At 32.5% G+C, this 26,630-nt stretch overlaps 2 protein-coding genes across 5 annotated transcripts; both read left to right on the forward strand.

Annotated features, from left to right (window-relative positions):
* Positions 1–4,910: 4,910 nt before the first annotated feature.
* LOC7483508 (coatomer subunit beta'-2) lies at positions 4,911–15,759 on the forward strand. 3 transcript variants are annotated; one of them, XM_024597464.2, is made up of 26 exons: positions 4,911–5,055; positions 5,659–5,679; positions 5,770–5,831; positions 5,964–6,018; positions 6,818–6,854; positions 7,000–7,325; positions 7,414–7,545; positions 7,630–7,778; positions 8,455–8,523; positions 8,602–8,752; positions 8,855–8,920; positions 9,442–9,630; positions 9,961–10,101; positions 10,209–10,283; positions 10,386–10,562; positions 10,663–10,754; positions 10,844–10,960; positions 11,597–11,711; positions 11,845–11,916; positions 12,323–12,519; positions 12,593–12,686; positions 13,206–13,312; positions 13,608–13,737; positions 14,086–14,212; positions 14,910–14,976; positions 15,505–15,759. In XM_024597464.2, exons 1-25 carry the CDS (start codon positions 5,053–5,055, stop codon positions 14,927–14,929), a joined length of 2,724 nt encoding a protein of 907 aa, XP_024453232.2. In that variant the 5' UTR covers positions 4,911–5,052; the 3' UTR covers positions 14,930–14,976; positions 15,505–15,759. The 3 variants fall into 3 exon arrangements, with proteins under 3 accessions (XP_024453232.2, XP_024453229.2, XP_024453231.2); XM_024597461.2 differs by lacking the exon at positions 15,505–15,759 and having other exon boundaries at positions 14,086–14,289; positions 14,910–15,298; XM_024597463.2 differs by lacking the exon at positions 15,505–15,759 and having other exon boundaries at positions 14,910–15,298.
* A 3,449-nt stretch (positions 15,760–19,208) lies between these two features.
* On the forward strand, positions 19,209–22,638 carry LOC7478386 (nuclear pore complex protein NUP50A). Of its 2 annotated transcripts, none has more exons than XM_006385414.3 (2): positions 19,209–19,374; positions 20,683–22,638. In XM_006385414.3, exon 2 carries the CDS (start codon positions 20,751–20,753, stop codon positions 22,305–22,307), a length of 1,557 nt encoding a protein of 518 aa, XP_006385476.3. In that variant the 5' UTR covers positions 19,209–19,374; positions 20,683–20,750; the 3' UTR covers positions 22,308–22,638. The 2 variants fall into 2 exon arrangements, with proteins under 2 accessions (XP_006385476.3, XP_024453670.2); XM_024597902.2 differs by having other exon boundaries at positions 19,224–19,374; positions 20,672–22,638.
* Positions 22,639–26,630: the final 3,992 nt, after the last annotated feature.

A 26,630-nucleotide genomic window follows, 5' to 3' on the forward strand; every position in this document is an offset into this window, starting at 1 on the left:
GATTTAAAAAAAAAAATCTGGTGCTTATTTTTATGACTATTTATTTTTTTATAATATTACTAAATAAAAAATTATTATGAACTGGCCTTCATAATTTATTTTGATTTATTTTTTTATAGAATTATTTTTATCTTAAAAAAACATATCAACATTGGGTTGATGCCTTTTTTTAGTATTTTTTTATCATATTATTAAATAAAAAATAATTTCAAAAAAAATATAACTATTGAGAATTAAACTTCAAGATTTATTCGTATATTATGATTTTAGAAAAATATCAAGGTATAGAGTTGATGCTCGGTTTTAATAAACATTTGATTTTTTATTAATTAAATAAAAATAATTTTTAAAAAATAAAATTATTAAATTTAATTAAATTTATTATTCAAATCACGAAATTAAAAACAAGGGAAGGACTTGATACTATTGAGTTAAACATCCATACGTAAAATCTTAATCGTGAATTATGAGATTAATGCCATCTTGATATTTTTTTTTTACAATAAGATACTCTCAATGAGCTTTCATGCATTAAACAAAATTTATTCTTGTAACCATACTAGAGAATAGGAGATTTTCAGCAAATTATTAGTTAGATTAGAATTATTTCCTTGAAAAATTAAAACTAGCTTAATTTTCCGTGCTATTTCTATTTCAGTTAATGAATAGTATTTTTATAATTTTAAAATCTTTTATCCCAACAAAAAAATATAAAAAATATTGGTATATGTACATAATTCTTTTCATTTAATTTACACATGTAGTTTATTATATGATACATGAAGACCAAATTATTTTTATGATAAAGTAGAAAACAACGCGTTTGTAACATAAAAAAGTATTTTTCAAGAAATCATCGAGACACGGACAAAAAAAATAATTTCTCTTATGATTTTTTCCCAAAAGTTTCTTTAGTTAAAACTCACGTGAAAATCGCCTTCTTTGTTTAAGCAGTTCTTTTTGTATATAAAACATATATTCTTTATTCATAACATGATTTTTATTTTATTGATAAATTTTATGCATTTGCATGCAAAAAACAAATTAATAATAAATTTGAAAAAATTATATAAAAACTTCCTAATAAAAAAATTAGATATTTTACTTTCATTGAATATTCATAATAAATGTTTGAAAAAATAATTTATATTATGGTCATATATAATCATTAATAAAATAATTGATAATATTGCTATAAAAAACCTCTAAATCTTTTTTGAAAAACAATATATCATCATATAATTTTTAAAATATTATTCTAATTGTTTTAATTAAAAAATTATTTCATTTAAGAAAAAAAAAACAAAAGAAAATTGGGGAAAGGCTAGTTGATTCCAAGTAAAACGTGGTTGAGCTCACAAGATTAAAAATGTGTTTGTTTTTGTGGTTGTTTTTGCTTTTGAGACAGACTACAATTTAATACAGTATGATTAAACTTGAAACACAGTTTAGAATCCATGAGACCCATAATTTATTGCGTTTTGATCACAGGTTATGAAAAAGCATTGTTACTAAGTTTATAACTCAGATTTTCTTCATCGACAACATTCAATTGTTGTGTTTGGTTTAGCTTTTGTGGTTGAGGTTGTGGTTAGGTACAACTCAATTATGCACAAAACTCAACCACAAAAGCTAATATTTCTTGCTTTTTGTAGTTTTTTAGTGGGTCCCACACCCAAAACTCAACCTCCATCTCTAAAACAAACACTCTCTAAAAACACACTTTAGATATTATACTTCCTAAAATATCCTCATCCTCTCCACCTTTACCATCTTTTGTTCATCCTCGATGTGCCTTTTTTCATTCTTGTCATTCTTTCATCTTCTTTCTCAAATCTAACATAGCTTTCATAAAATAATTTTCACAAATGTACCATTCACTACTTTTTTCTATCAAACAATCTTTATTAGAAAATTTATTTCTTAGATAATTCTTCCTAACCAAGATTTGTCAAGAGAAAAAAAAATACTTGTTTGTTTTCATAATTGGTTGTCGTCTTTAGTAATTTAACATGCAACAACAATTTTAACCACAGTTTTAAACAAATATTTATTACTTGATTTTTTATAGAAGCATTTTCAGCCACATTTTAATTAAAGACCTATTTAAATCAAACATACCACAATAAAAAGTGCTTTTTGAAAATTAATTTTTTTCCAAACCACGACCACAAAAGCTACCACAAAAACAAACACATAAATGTTCTAGGATTGTGTGACTAGTTCGTTTGGGAACGTGGTGCAAACCGCGTTCCCAAAAAAATTAATTTTTTTTGCAAAAAATTAAATTTTTTTTGTATGTTTTGGATCGTTTTGATGTGCTAATCTCAAAAATGATTTTTAAAAAATAAAAAAACATCATTTTGATACATTTCGGCATGAAAAGTTATTTGAAAAGTAACAACAACCACACTTCCAAACACCCTGTAAAAGAAAGGCATGGTTTTGAAAAATAAGGCCCCTAGGCTTGAACATTTATTTTTTTTTTAACAAAGAGAACGACACTATGTCTCCGGACATATAATGTGTTATCAACTAAAACAAATATTGGCAACATTTGGTGATAAAAAAAATTAGGTCTAAGTTTTTGGATTTATAAAACCCAAATTTCAACATGTTTTCATTTAAAACACATACACAAAATCATAAAAAAACCTTATTAACTTTAATTTTAACGTCATGACACATTCTAATCATTCTAAGAACTCAAAATCAAATCAAGTCAAAATAAACTTTTTGGATTTTGATCTGCTATTTTTTACATAGATTAAAGGATCAAACCACCTTCAACAAACTATTCTTTTTAGGATGAACACATTGACATCAAAATCAACATTATTTTGTTGTTAGAATGAGAATGTCCAAAAGCTCTCTCTTCTATTAATTTTCGATAACTTTCTTTCTCCTATCTCAATTTTTAAAAATTAAAACATAAAAAATGGAGTTCTATGATAGAAATACAAACATAAAAATAAAAAGAACTAAATAATGTAAGCGTCAAACACCAAAATTTGTGCCTCTTTAATAATAAAAATTGCATAATGAACGACACTCCTTTTATGTCTACATGAACAGTGTCAACACAATGAATATCCCACCTTTTTTAAGTTTTTTAATTATAACATAATTTATAATATATTATATTATAAATTTAAACCAATACTTGAGTAAAAACTTGAAATATTATCACAAAAGCTAAATGGTTTGGGGAAAATCACTATAGATCAATAGACATTTTATTTTACATTGTAATAGTAATTTCGCTTTTAATTTTTCATCTTTTCGCAAGACGTTCTTTTACTTTATTTTCTTCTTATTCATTGCTTCTTCTCTGCCACTTTAGTGTCTTGGGTTTGGCTTGGTTGTCACAATCACGCCAAACCCACAAGCACCATGAGTCCAACAATCATTCGAGGCCCAAATGCCTTGAGTATGACAAACAAGCAAGGCTCAAGCGCCTTGAGTTTGCCAAACTTGCACACTTGGGTCTGACATGGTTGTCAGACCCAAGCATCCGGGTCAAAAAATTTAAATTTTTTCAAAAACACGATTCAATTGCAAAAACAAACGCTGCCTCATTCAAGCAGGATTTTTCATTCATATGCAGTAGAACTTAACTGCAAACTCTTTTTGTTTGTGCAACTTATTTTATAAATTTGTTATATTCAAAGAGAAAAGAAATGGAAAAAAAAAATGTTGAGTTCTAAATGATTTATTTCAAGTCTTCAAAAAATAAACTTTCATTTTTTATGTGCACTGTGGATGAAAATATATATAATGAAACTAAACACATACAATCCAATATTGTTAAAAAAAATATAAAATAATGTTGTCGTCGGTTGAAAAATCATAAAGGATCACCCATTAAATAAATGTTTTTTTTTGCATTGAGTTTGATTAAAAATATATAAGAAAATAAAGATTCATAAAAAAAGTGAAATAAAAAAGAGAGAAGATAGAATTTCTATTGAAGGAATAACAAATTCATAAACATAAAAATGAATTATTTCATTGGGAAGATATGATTTGAATTTTTAGATGTAAAACATTAAATTATATTTTGTGATGATTTGTTGTTTATAAATAATTTCTGAATTTGAATTTCTGTTTATGATATTTCAAGGATAATTTAAATGTTTTTTCTTATAAAAAATAAAAAAAATTATAAATCTTAACATTTTAATTATCACCTACTCATACTTGGGGTTGACATTGCTGCCAGATCCAAGTCGCTTGGCCTCCAGACCCAAATCGCATGGGTCTGGCGTGACCGCCAGATCCAAAGCAACCCAAGTCACTTGAGTTTGACATAGCTATCAAACTTAAGGCGTTTAAAATATTCTCTATATTTTTATTATATATTTTTATATTTTTAAAAAAATTAATATTAACCCGCTGCAAAATGCGAACCAATATACTAGTTTTAAACAATAAAACATCAATTCTAAAACAACAAAAATAAAAAACCCCGGGTTAGCCACCACACTCATCCTATCCGCTTCTTATCACACTGTTAAGTGAACACACACCATTGGACCCGAGTTATAAAGCTTGCCCCGACTTGATCAGTTAATTTAATAAACTCTTAGTTTGTGGCTGGTTTTGATTGAGTTAATAAAAACCTGTTTTTTTTTTTTTTTAAGATAACATTGTTTCAAAGTTTTTATGAAAACAATGCTTGGGTTAATATAAGATTAACCACCGAACCTCCAGCTAGAGCCTTGAGCGGGCTGTCCTAGACCGGTTGTCATAACTATGCATTGGACACCTCTCTTAAAATCCTCAACGTCCAAACTCAACATCATCACCATTAAAATCAAGGAAGCATCGTAACTTACACTATACAGCTCCATACTATAGCTGCCCCATGCAGTGGCGCTTTCGTAATTCTATTCCTTAATTTACACCCCGTCTCTCTCTCTCTCTCTCTCGCAGATCAGCACACACAAGACTCGCTTATACAAAACCTCTCTCTCTCTCTCTCTCTCTCTCTCTCTCTCTCTGAATTTAGAACCCGTTCACCTGGATCTCTAGCTCTCGCGATCTGCAAAAATGGTTAGTTCGTGATCTATCGTTGTTTTTTCCATTCAATTTTTTTCTATTCTCGTCCAATTTGTATTGTCGTTTTGTAGCCTTCACTTTCGAGTTCGAGTACGCGTTAGATCTGGTTGAAATCTGCTTTGATTTGTTACTCTTATATAATTACGCTTCTAATTGTATAAACTCATAGCGTCTAATCACACAATTGAATACTTTTCTCCGTTGATTTAATCAAATGTGGGACATTGGAATCAGTTCCGCTCTGTTTGGTAGCTCGGAATCGGAGGTTCTCGATGCTCGCATTGATTTCTTAGTGACCAAATGGAGTGTTCAGGTCTTGAATTTTGCTGAGATCTGGTCTTAGTTACGGGTGGAATTTGAATTTTTGGATTTTTAGAGTAATGCAAGTTTTGGAGGTGTGTTTGGTTGCTCGGAAAGTGAAGGAATATCTGGAATGTAGAATAGTTTTCGTTTTGACTTGGTTTTTTGAAATTCTGAGTTTTTTCTTATTTCATTGTTCACAAAATGGATTAACGTGGATTTGGTTTTTTCTGGATTAATTTGAGATCTGGTATATAATTTTGGGACTGATGTGTTTGTTTTGTTCTGTATCAACAGCCTCTCAGACTCGAAATCAAGGTATTCTTATATATTTGCAGCTTTAATTTCTGAAGTTTTTCTTTTTAAATGATTGTGTGAGTGATATTCTTGTTTTTGTATCTGGATCAGAGGAAACTTGCTCAAAGATCGGAGAGAGTAAAGTCAGTCGATCTACATCCAACAGAACCATGGTAAATTATATTCTTCTTTTTTTGCATTTTATTTACTTAATTTGTTAGTCATTTGATGCAAAGAGAATTAATGTGTAGATATGTTAGTCTTAACTTGATGTATTTTTATATTTGTGATTTGGGTTTCTGCAGGATTCTAGTGAGTTTGTATTCAGGGACTGTGTGTATTTGGAACTACCAGTCACAGGTATGGGAATGTAATTGTACTAGCTTTGCTTCATGATTATGGTTTATTCACATTTGCAATGACAAAGAAACTGTTCAAAGTAGGGTGATTCTTGTTGATGGTCATGATAGCTTTTTAAAAAATATGTTTATGTTTGAACAGTGAAGCATCATGATCAGTAACTTTAGTCAACTTTGAGTGGGTATGGGCTTCCAAAATCAATGTTTTTAATGTGAATGCTGATAATTCTCTATCATCTTCTGTAATTATTTTAGAGGAAAAAATATAAAAAATATTTTCCCATACGAGTTGCTGGCTGTTATGAGTTGGGCCTTGAAAGGTGACCTGTTTATGAAAAACTGAACAAGTTACATGTAATTGGGATCAAAACTTGTCATGCTTTCTGTCAACCTGTGAAGCTGGTTACCATTTGAATTTGTTTTTATCAGATGGGAACAGTGATGAAGTAGTAGACTATTAGGGGTAGGAAAAGCTGCAATGTCATGAGTTGTTTGGCCCCTTAGCAAATTGGATTATGGACCATGAATGGAGGAAGCATAGAACACGTCCACCATATCAATAGGAAGTGTTACAATTTATTTTTCCATTTCTGTAGACAAAAGTAAGTTTGAAAAATAAACTTGCTGCTGACTATCTTGTGAGACGCTTGTCATCAAATGTATTTTTATTTTGCTACACACGAATCAGTGGCAAAGTTTCCTTTTGTTGTTTTTGATCTGTAAATTTTCTTAAAATTGATTATTTACTTGGAGGTTTTTATTTTTTCCCTTCTAACATAAATATCCTTGATCTCCTCCAGACCATGGCGAAGTCTTTTGAGGTCACTGAGTTGCCAGGTATATGATAATATTTGCTTCCACTGTAAAAAGTTATTTTTACAGCATGTTTTTCTTTGAAGAAAGTTATTTCTATTCTCTGAAGTATGTTTTTTTCTTTTTTATAACTATCAAGTCTTCTGAAGTTTACATTATGTGTCTGCAGTTAGGTCAGCCAAGTTCATAGCACGAAAGCAGTGGGTTGTTGCTGGAGCTGATGACATGCATATTCGTGTGTACAACTACAACACAATGGATAAGATTAAAGTTTTTGAGGCTCATACAGATTACATTAGATGTGTGGCCGTCCATCCTACCCTTCCCTATGTGTTGTCATCATCTGATGACATGCTTATAAAACTTTGGGACTGGGAGAAGGGATGGGCTTGTACTCAGATATTTGAGGGACATTCCCATTATGTGATGCAAGTTACTTTTAATCCTAAAGACACCAACACTTTTGCAAGTGCATCCCTTGATCGCACCATAAAGGTAACAAGGGATGTTCCCTGCTGCTAATTTTTGTATATGCTTTACATGCTTCACTTGGCTCACTTTAATTGGGTATTTTTTGTTTTAGATTTGGAATCTTGGCTCTCCCGACCCAAATTTTACTCTGGATGCTCACCAGAAAGGAGTAAATTGTGTTGATTACTTTACAGGTGGAGATAAACCTTATTTAATCACTGGTTCTGATGATCACACTGCGAAGGTCTGTCCTTTATGTGTTTATTTAGGTGTTTGTTTAACACATTTATCTTGATTTAGAATCTTAATGGGTCATTTTTTCAAGCAGGTATGGGATTATCAAACGAAAAGCTGTGTCCAGACCTTAGAAGGCCACACACACAATGTCTCTGCTGTATGTTTTCATCCTGAAATTCCAATAATAATTACAGGTTCTGAAGATGGGACTGTTCGTATATGGCATTCAACAACTTACAGGTAATCCATTTTGCTGTATAAACTTAATGTTGGTATGTCTCTGGTAACTTTTATGTGCACTTGTATAACTGTTCTACATTGAAATTGGAATGCATACATTCTGATTCAAGTAGCAAACCTCAATGAGAAGGATTTTCAGCATTTTTGCAAGAAAGATTTGGTGAAACAATTTTTATTTATTTATTATTATATCTCTTCGGTGAACCACTTGTATATTATTTTCCCTTTTAATTTTTATATATCTCCCAATCTGAGACTATGGGTTTGTTTGTTCAGGCAATATGGGCTTCCTAGAATTTCATGCACCTGAAAACTATGTTCCTTCTGCTTTTGTTTAGTCAACTAGCCTCAGGATTTTAATTTTACCAGTACGGGAAATTGTCATGAATACATGCATATTTGCAGCCATAATTTGATATTAAATGGAAAGATTTGTCTCTATCGGTGAATGCAGCCCAGTAGAGGCTGGAATAGGTTGATGTTTTGAGGAGTTAAATTCATTAGGGTTAGAAGATGCAAAATCTTGAAAAGCTTAAGCTAAATAGTTGCTTTCTGTTTTTCTTTATTGTTCTTTGGTGTAAACTTGTTGTGTGTATATACATAACACACACACATATTATATGATTTCTGTTTGCCTTTATGTTACAGACTTTAAGACATGTTTCATTGCTTACAGGCTTGAGAACACCTTGAATTATGGCTTGGAACGAGTTTGGGCTGTTGGATACATGAAAGGTTCACGCCGGTATGTGTCTCATCTTTAGAAAATGAGTTTTTGTTGATGATGAGTAAAAGCAGAATGGCTATCAATTTCTTTGTGCAGTGTTGTGATTGGGTATGATGAAGGAACCATTATGGTCAAGATCGGCCGAGAAGAACCTGTGGCTAGCATGGACAATAGTGGAAAGATTATATGGGCGAAGCACAATGAAATTCAAACTGTGAACATTAGGAGTGTGGGGGCAGATTTTGAGGTTTGGATTCAATTAGACCACCTCATAATTGCTACTTTAAAATCTTGAACCAAAAGGTTCTTTTGCTCGGCATTACATCAGGCTTTGTTCTCTATGATTTAGGTGACTGATGGTGAAAGATTGCCTTTGGCTGTTAAGGAGTTGGGAACATGTGATCTTTACCCCCAAGTGAGTTGGCAACTCTTGTCACATTTCATGATTTCTTTTTCTTGTTTGAAACTGTGTAAATTTCCTCATGCATCCCAGTGAGGTTAACATAACTTATTTTAGACTGACATCTTTTTCTAAGATTTACAATTACTTGTTGGTTAAGAAAATTCAACTGATGTAGCAGCCCAGAGCAGATTGCTGTTTTTTCCCTGTAGGAATTAAAGTCTGTAAAATGTCTCTTAAACTTGATTTAGATGCATCAGAGACAAATTACTGTTCTGTATTTTCTCGTCCCTTGCATCCATTTCTCTTTTCCAACTTTATTTGTGGGAGCAGTCCTTGTAACATGTATGTGCATAGTTGCATTATGGACTATTTATCAAGTTGGAAAAGCAGCTTGTAACATACATAGATATAACATTAAATGTGTTGGGAGAAGGCCAAGGAAAATATCTACTGATTTGTTCTTGTAATCTATCTTGGAATGTCCATGTGTGGTGCATGGGTGACTTATTTTTTCTGCTGCACTTATTTTACAGAGTTTAAAACACAATCCCAATGGGAGGTTTGTTGTTGTTTGTGGAGATGGTGAGTACATCATATATACAGCTTTAGCATGGAGAAACAGATCATTTGGTTCTGCACTTGAATTTGTTTGGTCTTCGGATGGTGAATATGCTGTTAGAGAAAGTACATCAAAGATTAAGATTTTCAGCAAAAATTTCCAGGTCTGTACTCCTTCTTAGCTTATCTTATACTTGCTATTTGGTTAATTGTATTGTTCTGGAGAAGTGGGCATTTTCTCAAGTTGGTTGGGGCAGAGAAAACAAATGTAACATGCCTTGCTAATTTTAGGAAAATTGTTTAACATTTATCTCAGAGTCACTAGTAATGTGCATGCTTTCATCTTGTGACTTGTGTAATCATGCTTTGGCTTATAATTCCTGGATGATAACAGAATTGTTTAGGTTTCTCAACATTCGTTGTTCTAGCTGTTGTGTTAACATCTTAACTATTGTATGTGAAATATGGGGTTAAATGATGGTGATTTCTTTCAGGAAAAGAAGAGTGTCCGGCCAACCTTTTCAGCTGAGCGTATTTATGGAGGAACCCTGTTGGCCATGTGCTCAAATGATTTTATTTGTTTCTATGACTGGGCTGAATGCAGGTTGATTAGGAGAATTGATGTTACTGTGAAAGTAAGTATCATGGGTTTTGTTGTTGTCTTGACAATTTTTCCAGACAACACATTTCTATTCCAAGTTCCTTGTGTAGTAAATGTTAATACTGATCTTGAATATATCAGAATCTCTATTGGGCTGATAGTGGAGATTTAGTGGCCATTGCTAGTGATGCATCATTCTACATCCTCAAATACAATGTGAGTCTCCCTATTGATCTCTTGATTTGTTTATGTATTCACTTGCTGTCTTCATTATGCCTGCATTAATGAATTTTAAATGATGTTTGTTTAATTTTGCAGCGTGACATAGTTTCATCTTATTTAGATAGTGGAAAACCTGTGGATGAACAAGGTGTTGAGGATGCATTTGAGCTTCTCCATGAAACCAATGAACGTGTCAGAACTGGCTTATGGGTTGGGGATTGTTTCATATACAATAACTCCTCCTGGAGGCTCAATTACTGTGTTGGAGGCGAGGTACCTTGCATCCTTGTGCTTGCTGACTTGATACATTCAAATACGACTCCTTTCCTTGGATTTTAAGTTGCTGTATTTATAGCTAACAAAATTGTTTTAGGTGACCACCATGTATCATTTGGACCACCCCATGTACTTGCTTGGGTACCTTGCTAGTCAAAGTCGGGTGTATTTGATAGACAAAGAATTCAAGTAGGTGGTTTTTCTTTATCTGTTTTTGGAATTTATATTATTTTGCTTTTAATCTCTCTTTCGTGTTTTCTTCTTCTGTCCTCGAGCAGTGTCACGGGGTACACTTTACTTCTTAGCTTAATTGAGTACAAGACTCTGGTGATGCGGGGAGATCTGGAGAGGGCCAGTGAACTCTTACCTTCAATTCCTAAAGAACATCATAATAGGTACTCACATTTGCTAGTTCTTAGATTTTGGCAAATGGATAATTATATTTGTTTTCCAGAAAATGAGTGATTTGACAGTTGGCTACTTTGAAATATTGTTATTTTTGGGTGTTCAACATCATTATTGCCTCATGCTTGTCAAATTATAACAAAATAGAATTAGTTGCTTTGATATTGCTAGGAGATTCTTTTTAATTTCTTCATATTTATGATAATCTATGTTATATTTTGTTTTTATTGGCTATTTTGACTTAAAGATTCCCTACCTTTTGCTGTAGAAATATTAATTTCACGTGTGACAGATTTCTTGAAACTTTTGCTACATTAGCACTGTTTTTTGTTTTTTATTTTTAATAAAACCATTTCTTTGTCATCATGATTTGTGGTCCTTTTTTATTCTTAGTATAAAGCATCCAGATGTTGTGTTTGTGTTTTGAATGTTCTTGCAATTTCAAATTTGAGAGTTTGTTATGTGGTTACAGGGCTGGCTCTTCATTTTCGCCTTACCTTTCCCTTTGTAAACGTTTCATAGAACTTCATAATTCCCACCATGTGCTTTGCTTCTTGTTGGTTAAACTATGAAGTATGGGTATTGAAGCTCTTGTTTTCTGATGGAATATCAACTTTGATTGCTAGTGTGGCACATTTCTTGGAATCACGAGGTATGATAGAGGATGCTCTGGAAGTAGCTACTGACCCTGATTATAGATTTGAGCTAGCTATACAGCTTGGTAGATTAGAGGTTGCAAAGGTGAGGCTAGTTGATGTTATTTTTGGTTAGTCTATACAAGCAGTCATGGAAGCTTTTTTCTTAAGTCGCCATCTCCTTTGGATAAAACGACAACCTTGTGTCTGCTCTGAATAGGCATGCCTTTCTTTTACAGGAAATTGCCATTGAAGTGCAGAGTGAGTCAAAATGGAAACAGTTGGGAGAGTTAGCTATGTCCAATGGAAAGGTATAATTATGGTCTGATATACTTATGGCCTTCACTGCAGTAAACTAAAATTCTACATGCTTATCCTATGTGTCCTGGACATCATATATGCTGAGGTGGAAAACAGAATGCAGAATTATTATCTCACTTAACTGAGAAAGGTTCTGGGGTCTTGGAGATAGCTGCTTACAATAATAATATTGTTTGTATGCATTTTTTTGCTTGAGGCCGGGGCAGTTAGAAGAAATAGTTTGATTTAACAATCCTATAGACTAAATGAGCAAACTTCTGTTGGATTTTAGATGAAGTTCATACCTATATGAACTTTGAGTTTTCACATTGTTGCTTATGGTTCCTGTCACATTTCAGGAAGCTTTTCTGGTTACTAGTCTACTCTTATATCTCTTATTTTGAGTTGCTACTGCAGTTGGAAATGGCTGAGGAATGCATGAAGCACGCAACAGACTTGAGTGGTTTGCTGCTGCTGTATTCTTCCTTAGGAGATGCTGAAGGGATATCAAAGCTTGGATCCCTGGCAATAGAACAGGGGAAGATTAATGTTGCATTCCTTTGTTTATTCATGTTGGGCAAAGTTGAAGACTGCCTCCAGCTGTTGGTGGAACGGTAATTTTCTCAACTACTTAAGATGAGAACAGTGGTTCTTTTGATTTTAGACATTGAAGCATTATTCTTGCAGCAATCGGATACCTGAGGCTGCTTTGATGGCACGATCTTATCTTCCCAGCAAGGTTTCAGAGATTGTGGCGCTTTGGAGGAAAGACCTGAACAAGGTATCCTGTCAATTCTTGTGTTTTTGTTTCACTTAGAATCTCTTGGGTCTCTGGCTCTTCTGCTATGATCCTCCTATTCTCGTTTTCTACATGTATCCAATTATGTGAATTCAATATCTTACATCCTGTTGAGGGGTGCTTTGATTGATTTACATCATCAATAAGCTTCAAGCAAATTAGATTCAGTTTAAAAGAAAGTATACTGTTACTTCAAGTGACATTATACTGTAATTCTAGGGCTGGAATAAATTGTGATAAAGCTAAATTTATTTTTTTTCTTTTCCCTGAGCAATGCTTTCTCCCCATCACTAGGCTCTGTAATACAAAGAACTCCAATTACCAGTTAAAAAATTAATATATATTAATCTATTATTATTGATATATATTCCTTGTTATCCTATTTAAAATTTCTAAAGGAATGTTTTTTTTCTTAAATTAAATTTAAGTAATAGGTCTGTAGATATTGTTTTGTCCACACATAGCATGAGTCTTATGGTCCTAGTTTGTGTTGTTTTATAGGTTAATCCAAAAGCTGCTGAATCTCTGGCTGATCCTGAAGAATATCCAAATATGTTTGATGATTGGCAAATTGCGTTATCTGTTGAATCTAGAGCTGCAGAAACAAGGTACTTTTGAAGAGCACTTGTGTACACTCTCCACAAATTCACATATGGCTGGCACTGTCCTTGAATGGAATGTAATTTTACACTGGTTTCAATGGATAGCTGATAAGTTAAGAAGAAAAAGAATCTCTCTTTCAAAATTAATTTCTCTGGATCTAGCTTCCAATATGGAGATCCAGTATGTCTAGTTTTCAGTTAACCATTATCCCAAGGCTTACAGCATAACTCAGAATTTTAATGTGAATTTTTGAATTTTCTGATAAATAGCATATTAATGGCTCTGATATTGCTTCTGTAGGGGCGTGTATCCTCCTGCAGAGGACTACCAAACACATGCTGATAAACCTCACATCACCCTTGTGGAGGCTTTCAGAAACATGCAAATAGAAGAGGAGGAACCTCTTGAAAATGGAGACTTTGATCATGAGGTATTTTGTCAGTAGGGTTTTAAATCCTTTTACACTTCAGCTGCCTTTCTTTGTTCCATTTATTTAAAGTTCATTTAGTAGGGTGATGTGTGTTATGAGATGTGCATTTGTATTTCCTCTCTTGAGAAATCTTCCTCCTAAATGATCGATGGCATGCATGTAGCCTACTTTAATCTCACAAAAGATTGCTTGTGTTATGAGATTACTTGTTCAATGCTCAAGTAGTCTATAAATTTCCTGATTTTCCTTATTATTTGGAGAGCTGCACTAAATGAATGCATTGGTGACTATTCTGCTTTTCAGTTTGTGACTTTTTGTTTTTACATGTATTTATTCTATTTCTCACAGGCCGAAGAAGAGAATGGAGATGAACAGAATGGCGAAGAAGGGAGCCAAGAGGAAGCAGTTGTGGTGGATGCAGAGTCCACGGATGGTGCTGTACTCGTTAATGGAAACGAGCCTGAGGAAGAGTGGGGTACGAATAATGAAGGAACCCCGTCAGCCTAAAAGCAAATTGGTTGGGGCAGTGTGAAAATCCAAATTTTGTCTCTGGTGATTAATTGATTCTGGAATGTCATCTCTAACTCCCAATTTCACATGTTATTTTTCTCTACCACTACCACAACTATGGGGAAAAAATTCATTTTTCTTTAATGTGCTCTGCCAGCACAATTTTTTATCGGCTCATCAATTGCTGACTCAAAGTTTAGGTCTAGTCAGGATTAGGTTGTGCTAGTTGTCTAACTGATGACATCATCTCAGTCTTACAAGGTCTGGCTGTTTCTCTTTATATACATTTGCATCTATCATATAGTTGAGGTTCAAACCAATTCTTCTGACCTCTTACATTGATTTACAACTTAATGGATCTCTAGCAGTGTTAGGCGACTTAATACCATAATTGTTAGAATTGAAGTGTTGGATTTATGCAGCTATCATCCACTTCTGGTTGTCTCCGTGTGCTGTTATATTTATATGTGAGCTGTTATATTTATATGTTAAAATACGTTCTTGCATTTTGGCATCTTTTCTTCTGGAAAATTTTGAATTGTTTTGTCTATGTTTTGAACGGGAGGTTTTTTTATTTTCCCCTTAAAGTGGCGCCATTTGCAATTTGAGTGGGTGAGTGGTGTATGACATCTTGGTCCTTACTCTATCCTTTTTGTTTGCAGTGCTTACACCACACCACTAGGTCCTGCTTTCAAGACAATCGATCCAGCTGTATTAGTCCCCGATAAGGTGAGAAAAGCATGCTTAGATATAATGGATAGGTTTTGAATATAAAGATGAACAAGTTTGAACAGAGTACTGGTGAACGCAACCACCGTGTGGTTTGGTGCAAAGTATTGAAGAAACTCCACTAGAAGTGGGATCTAGCAGAAAGTTCTCACCACAAATACATAAATGGAATTTTGTGTACCATTAGGTTGTGACCTTTAACGAATTATGTTTTGGATAGGGCACTTAAACATCATTCAAGTTGATTATATTTTTTGTATGATTTTCCATATGCAAATGAATTTGGGCGAATGCATGGCTAGGATTGATGATGATTTTTTTACAGGGAATTTCAAACGTGGATGGTGTTTTTTTATTTATTTTGAGTATGGTTAACGTTGATTACATAGTTAATTTACCAGCAGTACACGGATAAATAGCAGTTGATTTCGGTTAAATGTAAAATGGCTGTTTTTCTCAATGTAGTAAAAACCTACTTCAAATGGTGTTTCCGCCCGTTTATTGTTTATATTTCTTGGGTGAACTCAGGTTGCCTGCGGGATGCTAGAAAGAGGTTACTATAGGGATCTGCTCTCTTTCCAGAGGTGGTGTGGCTCCGTAGCGCTTTGAATTTATGTCATGGAGCATGCCGTTTAAAGGATCCTAGTTCCTATTACAGTTGATGTTTTAGCATATTCCGAGTCCATATTCCTAAAGTTTATTGCCTGTTTCGAAACTAGAAATTTGAATTTAGAGAGTGGCCCATCTAACTCTCTTTTGCCTATTAAATTTAGTTATTTGAAATCCCATGGCATTCCTTTTCTATGCGTTCTCTTACATGTGTAATTCGCCATGTACGCATCGGTAAATATGACTCATTTTCTTCTCCCGTAACTGGTCCTGTGCATGCGCCTTCGAGTGTCATTGGCACTCTATTAGTGATGCCGGGAATTGCTATGTAACGATTCTGAGATACGGAGATGCGTTGACAAATCCTGCTCTTGATCAATGGCTGCGAGGCGGCGTTCCCTGAAATCTTAATACCCAGGTGGAAGGTGCTCCAACGCTCCCTCCCCAAGCTTTGTCGAGAGAGAAAGCTACCTCAGCCTGCAAAAGTCCATAATTTGCTGGGCCAGAGAATAACTAGGATTTGTGGGTTGGAGTCGTCGAAACTCGTCTATAGCTAGCTGGTTATGGGAACGATGAGGTTGTAGACCAATGCTGTGTGCCTAATCGACTCTTGAAGCAATTAGCAATATGGTAAATGTGTTTCTTGATCCGATGGAAATTTAGTGTATTAAAAAAGAACGAAGATGAAAAATAATGCTATTTTAGGACTGTCAATAGTTGCTTCGAGAGACAAATACAAGACTGAAAAAAAAAAACCCATCAAAAGTAATAAAATATCTTCATATTTAGGTTTAAAAACAATTTTTTTTTTAATTCTCTCTTTCCTTGTTTATATCTTCCTGGTATAAAGTAATGACTACTATGCGAGTATTCTAGGATTTCTCTAAGATTCGAGAGAAATCTAACTAAAGTCAAATCCTAAAACATTATAACCAAGAATATAAATTTAAAATCAAATCTTAGCATGGACACATTCTATAGTAAAAAGGTAGCTTTATAACTAATCTGTATTTATGATGAAAATTAAGGACAAAATAGTAAGGTTCTAAGCCATGCATGATTACTAAGATTATACATTTGTGTGGTTGAATTTAATGCTATGATAATGGTTGAACATAAATAATTTCTTGGATATTATAGATTTAATGCTTCATGTTTACCTTTATTTAATTAATTTAATATATATTCACTCTATTTTGTATGTAATAAAAACACACTTTTTATATGAAAAATACTCCCTTTTTTTATATATAAAAAAAGAGATACCAATCATTTAAAATTTATCAGATCTATATTTTACTATTTATAGAATATAAGAAAATTTAATTTGATTTTCTTTTATATACATAAATCATTTTATCTTTAGATTATGGAAGGCAATGAAAGGATTGCTTGGGTTTAAAATGGGAATTAATGTTGTTTAAATGTCAATAAAGATAAAGTTGTTCTAAGAGTACATTTATTTTTGTGTTTTAAAAACTTTTTATAAAAATAATTTTATTTTATTTTTTATTTGTTTCATATTAATTTTTTTTAGTGTTTTTAAATTGTTTTGATGTATTAATATAAAAAATAAATTTTAAAAAATAAAAAATTATTTCTATATATTTTCAACTTTTAAAAATAACTATTATAACAATATCAATCAAGCTTCAAATTATAATGTTTATATATGCATAGATGTGTGTGAGTATCTTATCTTATCTTATCTTTCTATTTTTTTAAATATAAAAAAGTATTTTCTGAGATTAGTTTGTGTGTGAATCAAGACTTTAAGTGCTCGCTCCCGCCTCACATTTATTTTACTTGGTGAGTATCCTACTTTATTATTTGAAATTCATATAAAAAGTTCATGATTGTTTCTCCATATTCTCTCTCTATAAATGCAACCTTGTCGGTTCGGTTATTATGTTTTAATCATATATTAGCCATTAGTTTAATCTCTTTTATTTTCTCAAATTTAAACCTTCATGAAAGAAATAAATAATTATTTGGTACATTTGCATGTTCAAATTCTATATAAAACTGGAGAAATAGGCATGATTGCCCTCTCACCTCTCCAATTTAATAGATGTTTTGATCATGAAATTTCCTTTTCTTATGCTGAAGAAAGAATTTTAATTTGATAATTTTCATAAAACTCCACCGTGTCTCTCTCTGTAGCAATGTTGTAAAAAAAATGAGTTGACGATCTTATGATTTTACGAGTCAACATGTATTTAATGTGTCAAATCGAATTAAAATTCAAAAACTAGTAAAATCGGTTAAACTTGTTCAAACTCAGTAAAATTGGACTGATTTTACGAGTTTGAAAAAAATATAAAATTGTGCATTCTGGTAATCTATACCTTAATATTTTCATTGTTTTAAATTTATATCTTGCAAAACTTGTGCAATTTGATAATCAAGGGCTTGATTTTGACTATAATTATTATAATTTTTTTAACGATACAAGTTATTTGTGGATTTTATTTCTGTAAAATTAAAATACCTATTCATTCTTCACAATTTCTTACGTAAACTATTAACATATCAATTGATATATTACTCCGTTTTAGCTGGCAAATATATAGAATAAAAGTTGTAAATTAACATGCTTGACCCTTGGAGTAATTAATGTTAAATGATCTATCAAAATTTGAAGGGACTCGTTTATTGTAAATGACGAAATAAGTGGATTGATTTGTCTAAGAAGTAGAGGAATTAATGTGAATAAAATAAAGGTGTTTGGACTTTTCTATTATCTATTTATTTTTATTTTAATTGTGTTATACTGTTAATTACTACTTGATTAAAATTGTTAATATATAATTAGTTAAAATATTTTACTTATAATTTTACGATTCGAGTTTATATTATATAATCCGTGTCGTGTTAAAATTTTTTTTTTGACAACCTTGCTCCGTAGACATCTAACAAACAGTAGGCTGCCATTCACTTCAATAATCTTATGAAATTGTGAGTAATCCATTATATATATCCGAACAAAGAAAGATTGGCCTCTCCATGTACCATACCATAAGAAAACAAGACCATGCTATGTTGTGGGTTAAAAGAGAAGAGACCTCGTTCATCCCATGATGCCAAATTGATTACTTCAATAAGTTTTATATTGTGTTTTGCAATGCGGTAGGCTGTGTTTTTGTTAAAATTTGATTTTTTTAAAAATAATTTTTTAATATTTTTAAATTGTTTTGATACATTGATGTCAAAAATAAAATTTTAAAAATAAAAAAATATTATTTTAATGAATTTTAAAATAAAAAACACTTTGAAAAGCAATCGCTATTATAATATCAAATAATAACTTTTTTATTTAGTATTGTTATACAAGATGTTTTTTATTTTTTTAAATGAAACATTAGTATATTAAAATTATATAAAAATATTATTTTAAAAAGCATAATTATATTTTTTTAAATAAAAATAATTTAAAACATACTTGGCAATGGTCATAAGCTCATATTTGACATCAAATTAAAAAATAATAACTCATATGATTTTGGGAACATTCTGAAATGAAACTATACACGTGTAAATCATTTAGCTCCACAAATTCCATAAAAGCAACCATGAGAAAAAGAAAATAATATATATATATATATATATATACACTACGGGCACTTGAAAGTTGTAAGTTGTAATAAAGCCTTTCTTTTATTTCTCACACTCTTCTATAATCCATTCCATAGCATACATCTCCCCAAATAATATCAAAAACATCAGAAACCCTTTTCATCTTTGGATCTCCTCTGCTAGGGTTTTGCTCCTGCTCCTGCTCCTGCTCTCGTAAGTCTCATATTCCTCCTCCACCTTTGCTTTCACATACCGAATCTACTTGTTTTTTCACTTCCCTCTGTCTCTGTTTCCCTGTGCGAGTGTTTTGGTTTTTATTTTCAAAATTTCTTGTCTTATTAATGTGTTGCATGTATCCTCTACTCTACTCTTGTTAGAATTCTAAAAGATTTGAACTTTTATTGTTGATGACCCAGTTGACAAAACCGCCGATTTAGCTTGGATTGCTAGCTTTTATTAGCTATCACCTTTGGTTTCATTAGTAGGATTATTGAACCAACGTGAAGTGAATGGAGAAATTTTAGTTTAGGTTTTTTTTAACTCCAAATGGAATCCGATATTTTACTGGAAATGCTTTGTTTTAGCTCTTTTTTTTTTTTTTGCAATTAACTAGTAGGGAGGAGAGTATTTTTTAATCCCATGGCGTGTTTTTATTTCAAATTATTTCTCCTCTAGGCTTGTAAGCAGGACTCTTGCTTTTGCCCTCATTGGCTTGCTACCCACTTCTTTTTATCTGTTAATGCCATCTTTAACAAACTGATTCTAAGCTGATCATTTTGAATGATTTAACCTCCCTTTCTTTTGTTGTTGAGACTGTCAGAGTTGAAATTCATTTTCCCTTTCTTTTTACTGCATATCCTCATATTTCTTTTGGTTCTCCATGTTTGCCTGTGATAATCATAATGAACTTGTCTAGAAATGTATGTTTGATATAAGCTTGAGATGGGATTGTTTTGGACACGAGGAACAATTTAACGACAATTCCATCCAGATAATTTTACTGCTGCTCTCAATTATGCATTTAGGTGATTCCTGATTTCATTTTTCACTTGCTGATCGTGGACATGTTAGTTGGATGTGAGATAGCTAGCTAGGCTTTGAGCCTTTTGCTGAATGTGACTTTGGTATAAGTGATCAATGTATTGAGAGCCTGACATTTTATGTACTTGGTTCTTTGTTTCCGGGATAAAAATATCATTGAGACTCTGTTAATGCATAAATCAGAGAAAAAGCAGTGTCCTGTTGTGTCATAGGTTGTTTCTGATGTGCATGATTTAAAATTTTAACCCTCGGTTACCTTCCTTTAAGGATACACTGTAGTGGTATCTACAATTTTTTTAATGGGTTGAAGTAATGAAGTCTTAGAAAAAAATGAGTGCATAAGAATTTGCAAGTTTATTGTTCGATTGTGTATTTTTGATTATTAGCCTGCTCTGCAAGTTAGAAACTCTTTGTGCTCGTATGCTTTGGTATTTATTTGATAGTCCTACGATGAGAAAGATAAAATCAGTTGATATGCAGGTTTCATCTTTACTCTGTCTTGTGGGGACAACAGTTCATAAGGTTAAGGTTTTTGGCTTTGTTTAACAATGGGGGATGCAGAAAATGCCCTTCCTTCTTCTAAGAAGAGGGCTGCTAGCAGTGAGATCTCCAGAGACAACCCTGGTCTTGATGATGATGGCTCTGTCGAGCAAGAAACTGGAACTTTCAAGAAAGCCAGTGATGAGGTACTGGCAAGAAGAAAAATTGTGAAAGTTCGTCGCAGTCAAACCACTTCAACTCCGTCATCCAATCCATTTGCTGGCATTCGCCTGGTTCCTCCGACTGAGCCAATTGCAGCCCCTGCTGTAGCCACGATTGAAGTAGTTAGTGCTAGGCAGCAAGTGTCAGAAGAAGGCCAAAGTGATACTTGTGAGGAGGTTGAAAAGGGTAAAGGCGAGAAGAGTGAGCTGTCAGAGAGTGAGATTGATAAGCCTGTGGCTGAAGTTGCCACATGTAAGACTGATGAGCCAGTGGCTGAGACTGCTGTGGACAAGGTGAGCGTGGAAGATAAGGGAAAAGCTGTAGATAAGCCAGTGACTGAAATTTCTGAAGATGAGGAGAAGAGTAAGGAGTCAGAGGGCAAGACTGATGAGCCAGTGGCTGAGACTGCTGTGGACAAGGTGAGCGTGGAAGATAAGGGAAAAGCCGTAGATAAGCCAGTGACTGAAATTTCTAAAGATGAGGAGAAGAGTAAGGAGTCAGAGGGCAAGACTGATGAGCCAGTGGCTGAGAATGCTATTGAAAAGGAGAGTTCAGAAGACAAGGGAATTAATAGTGCAGTCAATGAGGCAACTGAATTGAAGGTAGATAATGAGAAACCAGCTGAAGATGAGACTGAGAAAGAAAATGCAGGAGGTGATGACACAGAAAATCAAGATAAGAAGGATAATGGTAATGAAATTGTTTATCCAAGCACCGAAGGTGCCCCTCTGAACTCATTCCAACAGCTTTCAAGTAGCCAAAATGCTTTCACAGGGCTTGCTGGAACTGGGTTTTCCACCAGTACATTCACCTTTGGTTCAGTTCCTAAGGATGGTTCTGTACTGGGTAGTGGTTCTGGTTCTCTGTTTGGGCAGAAAAATGAACAACCTTCATTTGGATTTGGTCTCTCTAACAATGGAAGTTCTTCACTGTCTTCTGTTGTCTCAAAGACCGAGGGGAGTGGTTTTCCATCTATGCAGGAGGTTCCAGTTGAGACAGGGGAAGAGAATGAAAGAGTGGTTTTCTCTGCTGATTCAGTGTTGTTTGAATTTCTCGATGGTGGCTGGAAGGAGCGTGGAAAGGGAGAACTCAAGGTCAATGTATCGGCTGCTGGGGCTGAAAGAGCCAGACTTCTAATGAGAGCTAGGGGTCATTTTAGGTTGATTTTGAATGCAAGTCTTTATCCTGACATGAAGCTTGCAAATATGGACAAGCGAGGTATCACTTTTGCATGCATGAATAGTATCGGTGAAGGTAAGGACAGCCTTTCCACTTTCGCACTGAAGTTCAAAGATGGTTCCATCGTGGAAGAGTTTTGTGCAGCTGTCACTGCACATAAAGATAAAGCACCTGCAGTTATGAAGACTCCAGAGAATTCACCAAAGGCTTCTTCTGACGAGTGAAAGTCGCCTCACATTACATAGAAACGTTGTACTGGGAAGCCATCAACTGCTCTTCATGGAAGAAAAGTATTTCTTTCGGGTTATCCTGAAACCTTTTGTAGTAGTTTGAAAAGGCGCATTCCCGTTTTTGTTGTTTAACTTCGGTCTAGTCTTCAGGAGAATGTTCTTTGTTTTCAGTTATTACCGGCGTCAACTGCATAAATTTACAGCAGAAAAGACATTGAATGTTCGACAATTTTACAGTCTCTCCCTTCTATCAGGGATACATATATCGTATTGCTCGGGTGCATGTTAAATATTTACTGGAAATCCGGCATGCATTTACCCTCTAGATGATCTCAAAAGGCCATGTTGATTTTATCTCATCTTAGCTCGCCATGATGTTGTTTCTGGTACTTGTGGAGTGGACGTTGGCACTTTACACGGCACAGTTCTTCAGTTAAGTCTTAAGCGTTTGCTTTGCATTGATTGGTTTTTGGCAGGGCTATATTCGGCGGCCATTAGTACAAGCCTGTATCAACAATTCAATGTAGGATGCCAAGTACTGCGGCCATTAGTACAAGCCTGTATCAACAATTCAATGTAGGATGCCAAGTAACATGTTGGTTTATTTTTAAAAGACATGGTTGGTGGGCTGACAATGTCAGAAAACTGTTTATTTAAAAGATTCGACCTTGTGTTTTCTAGTGGCTTTGCGCTCAAATGATTGGAAGTTATGTGATCAAAGGAATCTTCGGTCCACTCCTTTGCAATGAAAAAACAAAGAAACTAGAGGCAAAGAACAATCACATTAACTACCACTCTAAAACCCTAGGGTTATTTACTAGTTTAATTCACAGTGAAAGAAATGTTTCTTGAATTACAATAAAATAACCATTTTGACTTTTCTCTGTTGATTTTTGAGGCTTAGTTTGACGGTAAGATAATATTTTCACATGTGTAAAAATACTTTTTTATCCTAAAATCAACAAAATTTAGAATAGGCGACCAAGAGGTTTCTTGATTTTTTCTAAATTTCTTAATTGTGAAAATACTTTTTTACCTCCCAAATCAAAAAATTTGTGGCCCACGACAAGGGCTTTTTTGGTTTTTTTATTGTTAATGTACAATATAAATATGAAATTAACCTTGGATTAGACAAAAAAGAAGCTTTGTATGTTGGAGTATTTTTGTACTTTCACACAAATATTTTTTGTAATTGCCAAAGTCATTAGGGGACATTTTAGTATTTTCACAGTGTTTATTAATTTTTAAATGAGAAAAGTTGTTGGCGTGTGTATTGTACGCATTAGCGCATACGTGGCATCTGACACCCCTCGGTGGCCAAATCTAGCCTTCCGCCATCTCCTTGGATGCTCCACTGCCTCCTCTTCCATTTAAAGGTGGTTGTATTGTCGCCGACAATCGTTTATCTTTTCTATCCTCTTCTTTCTTTCTCCTTATAGCTAAAGAACACCATTATCCTCTTTATTTGTTTTGTGTCAATTTCAGTCCTCATTCTTTAAATTTATTATTGCGTTCTGATTCCTTTTATAGAAGTTTGTTTATTTTGCAATTGAGTCCTTCAATTACATTTTCTCAGATGTTTAATTTTTAATTTCAATACTCATTCTTTGCTTTTTATAGTTTCAGTTCTCATTCTTTTAATTTCTTATTTCATTCTTATTCTTTTGAAAGAAGTTTGTAGTTTTTCGATTTAGTCCTTCAATTACAATTTATTATTTGTCGTTCAAATGTTTTGTTTTACATTTTGGTTCTTATTTTTTAAAATTTTTATTTTTTCCTTGATCCTTTTGTTGAAGTTTTTTTTTTCAATTTCATCATTTAATTAATTTTTTTTATTTTATTTTTTCCACTTTAACCCTCATGTTTTTTATTTGATATTTTTTTTTGTTAAAGTTATTTTCCAATTCAATTTAACCTTCCAATTGAAAATTTTTATTTGCCTTCTAATTAATTTTTTTTTCACTCTCAAGTTTTTTTAGATCCTTTTGTATAATTAATTTTTTTTTTCAAGTTTTATCTTTTGATATTTGATTTGTTGGAGATTTTGATCCATGTAATCTTATCATTCTACATTGGTTTTTTACGGGTTTATATAAAAAACATATTGGAGAAGCATGTATATCTAGTGTTTTTTTGGAAAACAAATTACAACCCGTGTCGACGAAGCGTGAATTCAATGGCTAGTAAAAAACTATTCTAGTTGCCCGGGGCTCCGTTGCGAGCTATATTACAAGACAATTACATACCAAAAAAAACTTAAAATCTTATTGGAATAATAAAATTATTATTTTGCTCTTGTAAAATACAAAATATTCTTCTAACTTGGTCTTAGGAATAGAAAAAATATTTTCCACAAGATTTATTTGTTATTATTATATTTATTCAAGGCAAATCAATCTTTTTATATTATGAATGAACATTGTAATGACTTATATACTCTTAGAAGTAAAAATAATTAAAACTGGGCTGAAAGGCTCTTTAGACTTTTTACATTTTAAATTAACAGTATAATAACTTATATACCTTTAAAAGTAAAAATAATTAAAACTAGTTGAAGGGCTTTTTGATTTTTTTGCACTTTGAATGCACAATAAAATGACCACATTGCTTTTAATTACAAAAAAAAAAAAAAAAACCTTACGGTTAGGGTCACTTAGGTATTTTTTGTATGTTTTTTTTAGTTATCTATTTAAATGAGAAGTAATTAAGTCTTTGAATAGATCTAAAAATAATTTAAAAAAAAAGTAGTACGTGTTATCATGTGAGAGGTACTTATGTTCTTTGGACAATATATATGACGCCTCTTAGCCATATGTGACAGCGTAGGAAGAGGCGCATTGCCCTCTTCATTGTCTACTCATACTTTCTGAATTGTTCAACAATATTACATATGATGCCCGCTAGCATAAACAAGCTTTTTCTTATTTGATTATAAGAGATTCAGTTGTTAAGATTATAGCTTGTGTGTGTGTGTACATACTTGAATTGTTCTTAACTGGTTATTCCAGCCATGGAAACTGAAATATGTAATGTACTGGGTCATTGGTCCGATCAATTGTTTTTTAATATAAAAAAATATTCAATTATTGTTACAGTGTTTTCTAATATATATATTTTTTATAAATCAAGTGGAGATTCATCTAATATGAACAGGTCAATTTAACGGGTCCAAAGACAACTTGAAAGACCACTAAAAACATACTTTGATTAAAAAAAATAAATTCAAGATGATATCTTTTTTAAAAAAAATATTGAGATGAAAACATATTAGATTGACTCGAGTGAACCCAAGTTAATCTGTCAAATCCTTGATTGGGTCATGAAACCACGATAACCCTATAAAAAATAAATCAAAACAAATTATAAAACTCAATTCCCAATTAATCTGATTGTGAAGGATGAAATTGAAAATAATAATAATAATAAAATGACAAAAAAATGACTCGGGTCAACCTGAATTAACTCATCAAACTCGTAATCCCGGTCATGAGATCGTGATAACTCTATAGAAAACAAATCGAAATAAATTATAAAACTCAATGCCTGATGCAATTGAAAAACAAATCAATTAAAAATTGATCATAAAAGCATGAGTCAACACATGATGATCTGACAAACCTACAAATCAGGTCATGATACCAAGATAACCTCATAGAAAGCAAATCAAAACAAATTATAAAGCCCTACTCAACCTCATGTTGAAGGAAAAATTGAAAAAAAAATCCATTAAAGAAAGGACCGAAAAAAAATATCAATTCAACCAACTAAACTCACAACCTGTATCATCAAACTAGGATAATTTCATTAAAAATAAATTAAAATAAATTATAAAATCAAATACTAGTAAACTTAACATTAAATGATAGAATAAAAAAAAATTAAAGTGAAAATAGAAAAACTCAAAGCATTGTTTTAATAAATAGTAGTATGTGAGTACGTGAACAATTAATTTATATTCTCTGTTGCTTTTTATTAATATATATTTGGATGTAAAAATTAAGTATGTGCATGTATGAATATCAAATTCTACTATACATGGATTTGAATTGGAAAAAATAATTAAATTACCTTCTATATATTAAATATAAATGACCAAACATTACTCTGAAAAATTCCCCATAGGTTTATTTATAATTCTTTTTAAATTCTTGTTAAAGTTACGGATTCATGTGTGAAATCACAAAAAATTTTAATAACGAAAGTAAGTCAATTTTCGTAAGAAACTAACCATAATGTTTAAGGAAAACATAATTTAACATAATTTTATTCTAAATTAATTAATATTTAAGGATAAAATTAAAAATAAAAATAATAAGT

Source organism: Populus trichocarpa, chromosome 3 (genome assembly GCF_000002775.5).
Source record: "Populus trichocarpa isolate Nisqually-1 chromosome 3, P.trichocarpa_v4.1, whole genome shotgun sequence".
Taxonomy (NCBI): Eukaryota; Viridiplantae; Streptophyta; class Magnoliopsida; order Malpighiales; family Salicaceae; genus Populus; species Populus trichocarpa.

Bases quoted from the DNA above. Each gene is read 5' to 3' on its own strand.
- LOC7483508 (XM_024597461.2), top strand. The intron at 7,326-7,413 runs GTAACAAGGGAT...TTTTTGTTTTAG, and splicing joins CCCTTGATCGCACCATAAAG to ATTTGGAATCTTGGCTCTCC. The intron at 10,755-10,843 runs GTAGGTGGTTTT...GTCCTCGAGCAG, and splicing joins TTGATAGACAAAGAATTCAA to TGTCACGGGGTACACTTTAC.
- LOC7478386 (XM_006385414.3), top strand. From the start codon at position 20,751: ATGGGGGATGCAGAAAATGCCCTTCCTTCTTCTAAGAAGAGGGCTGCT.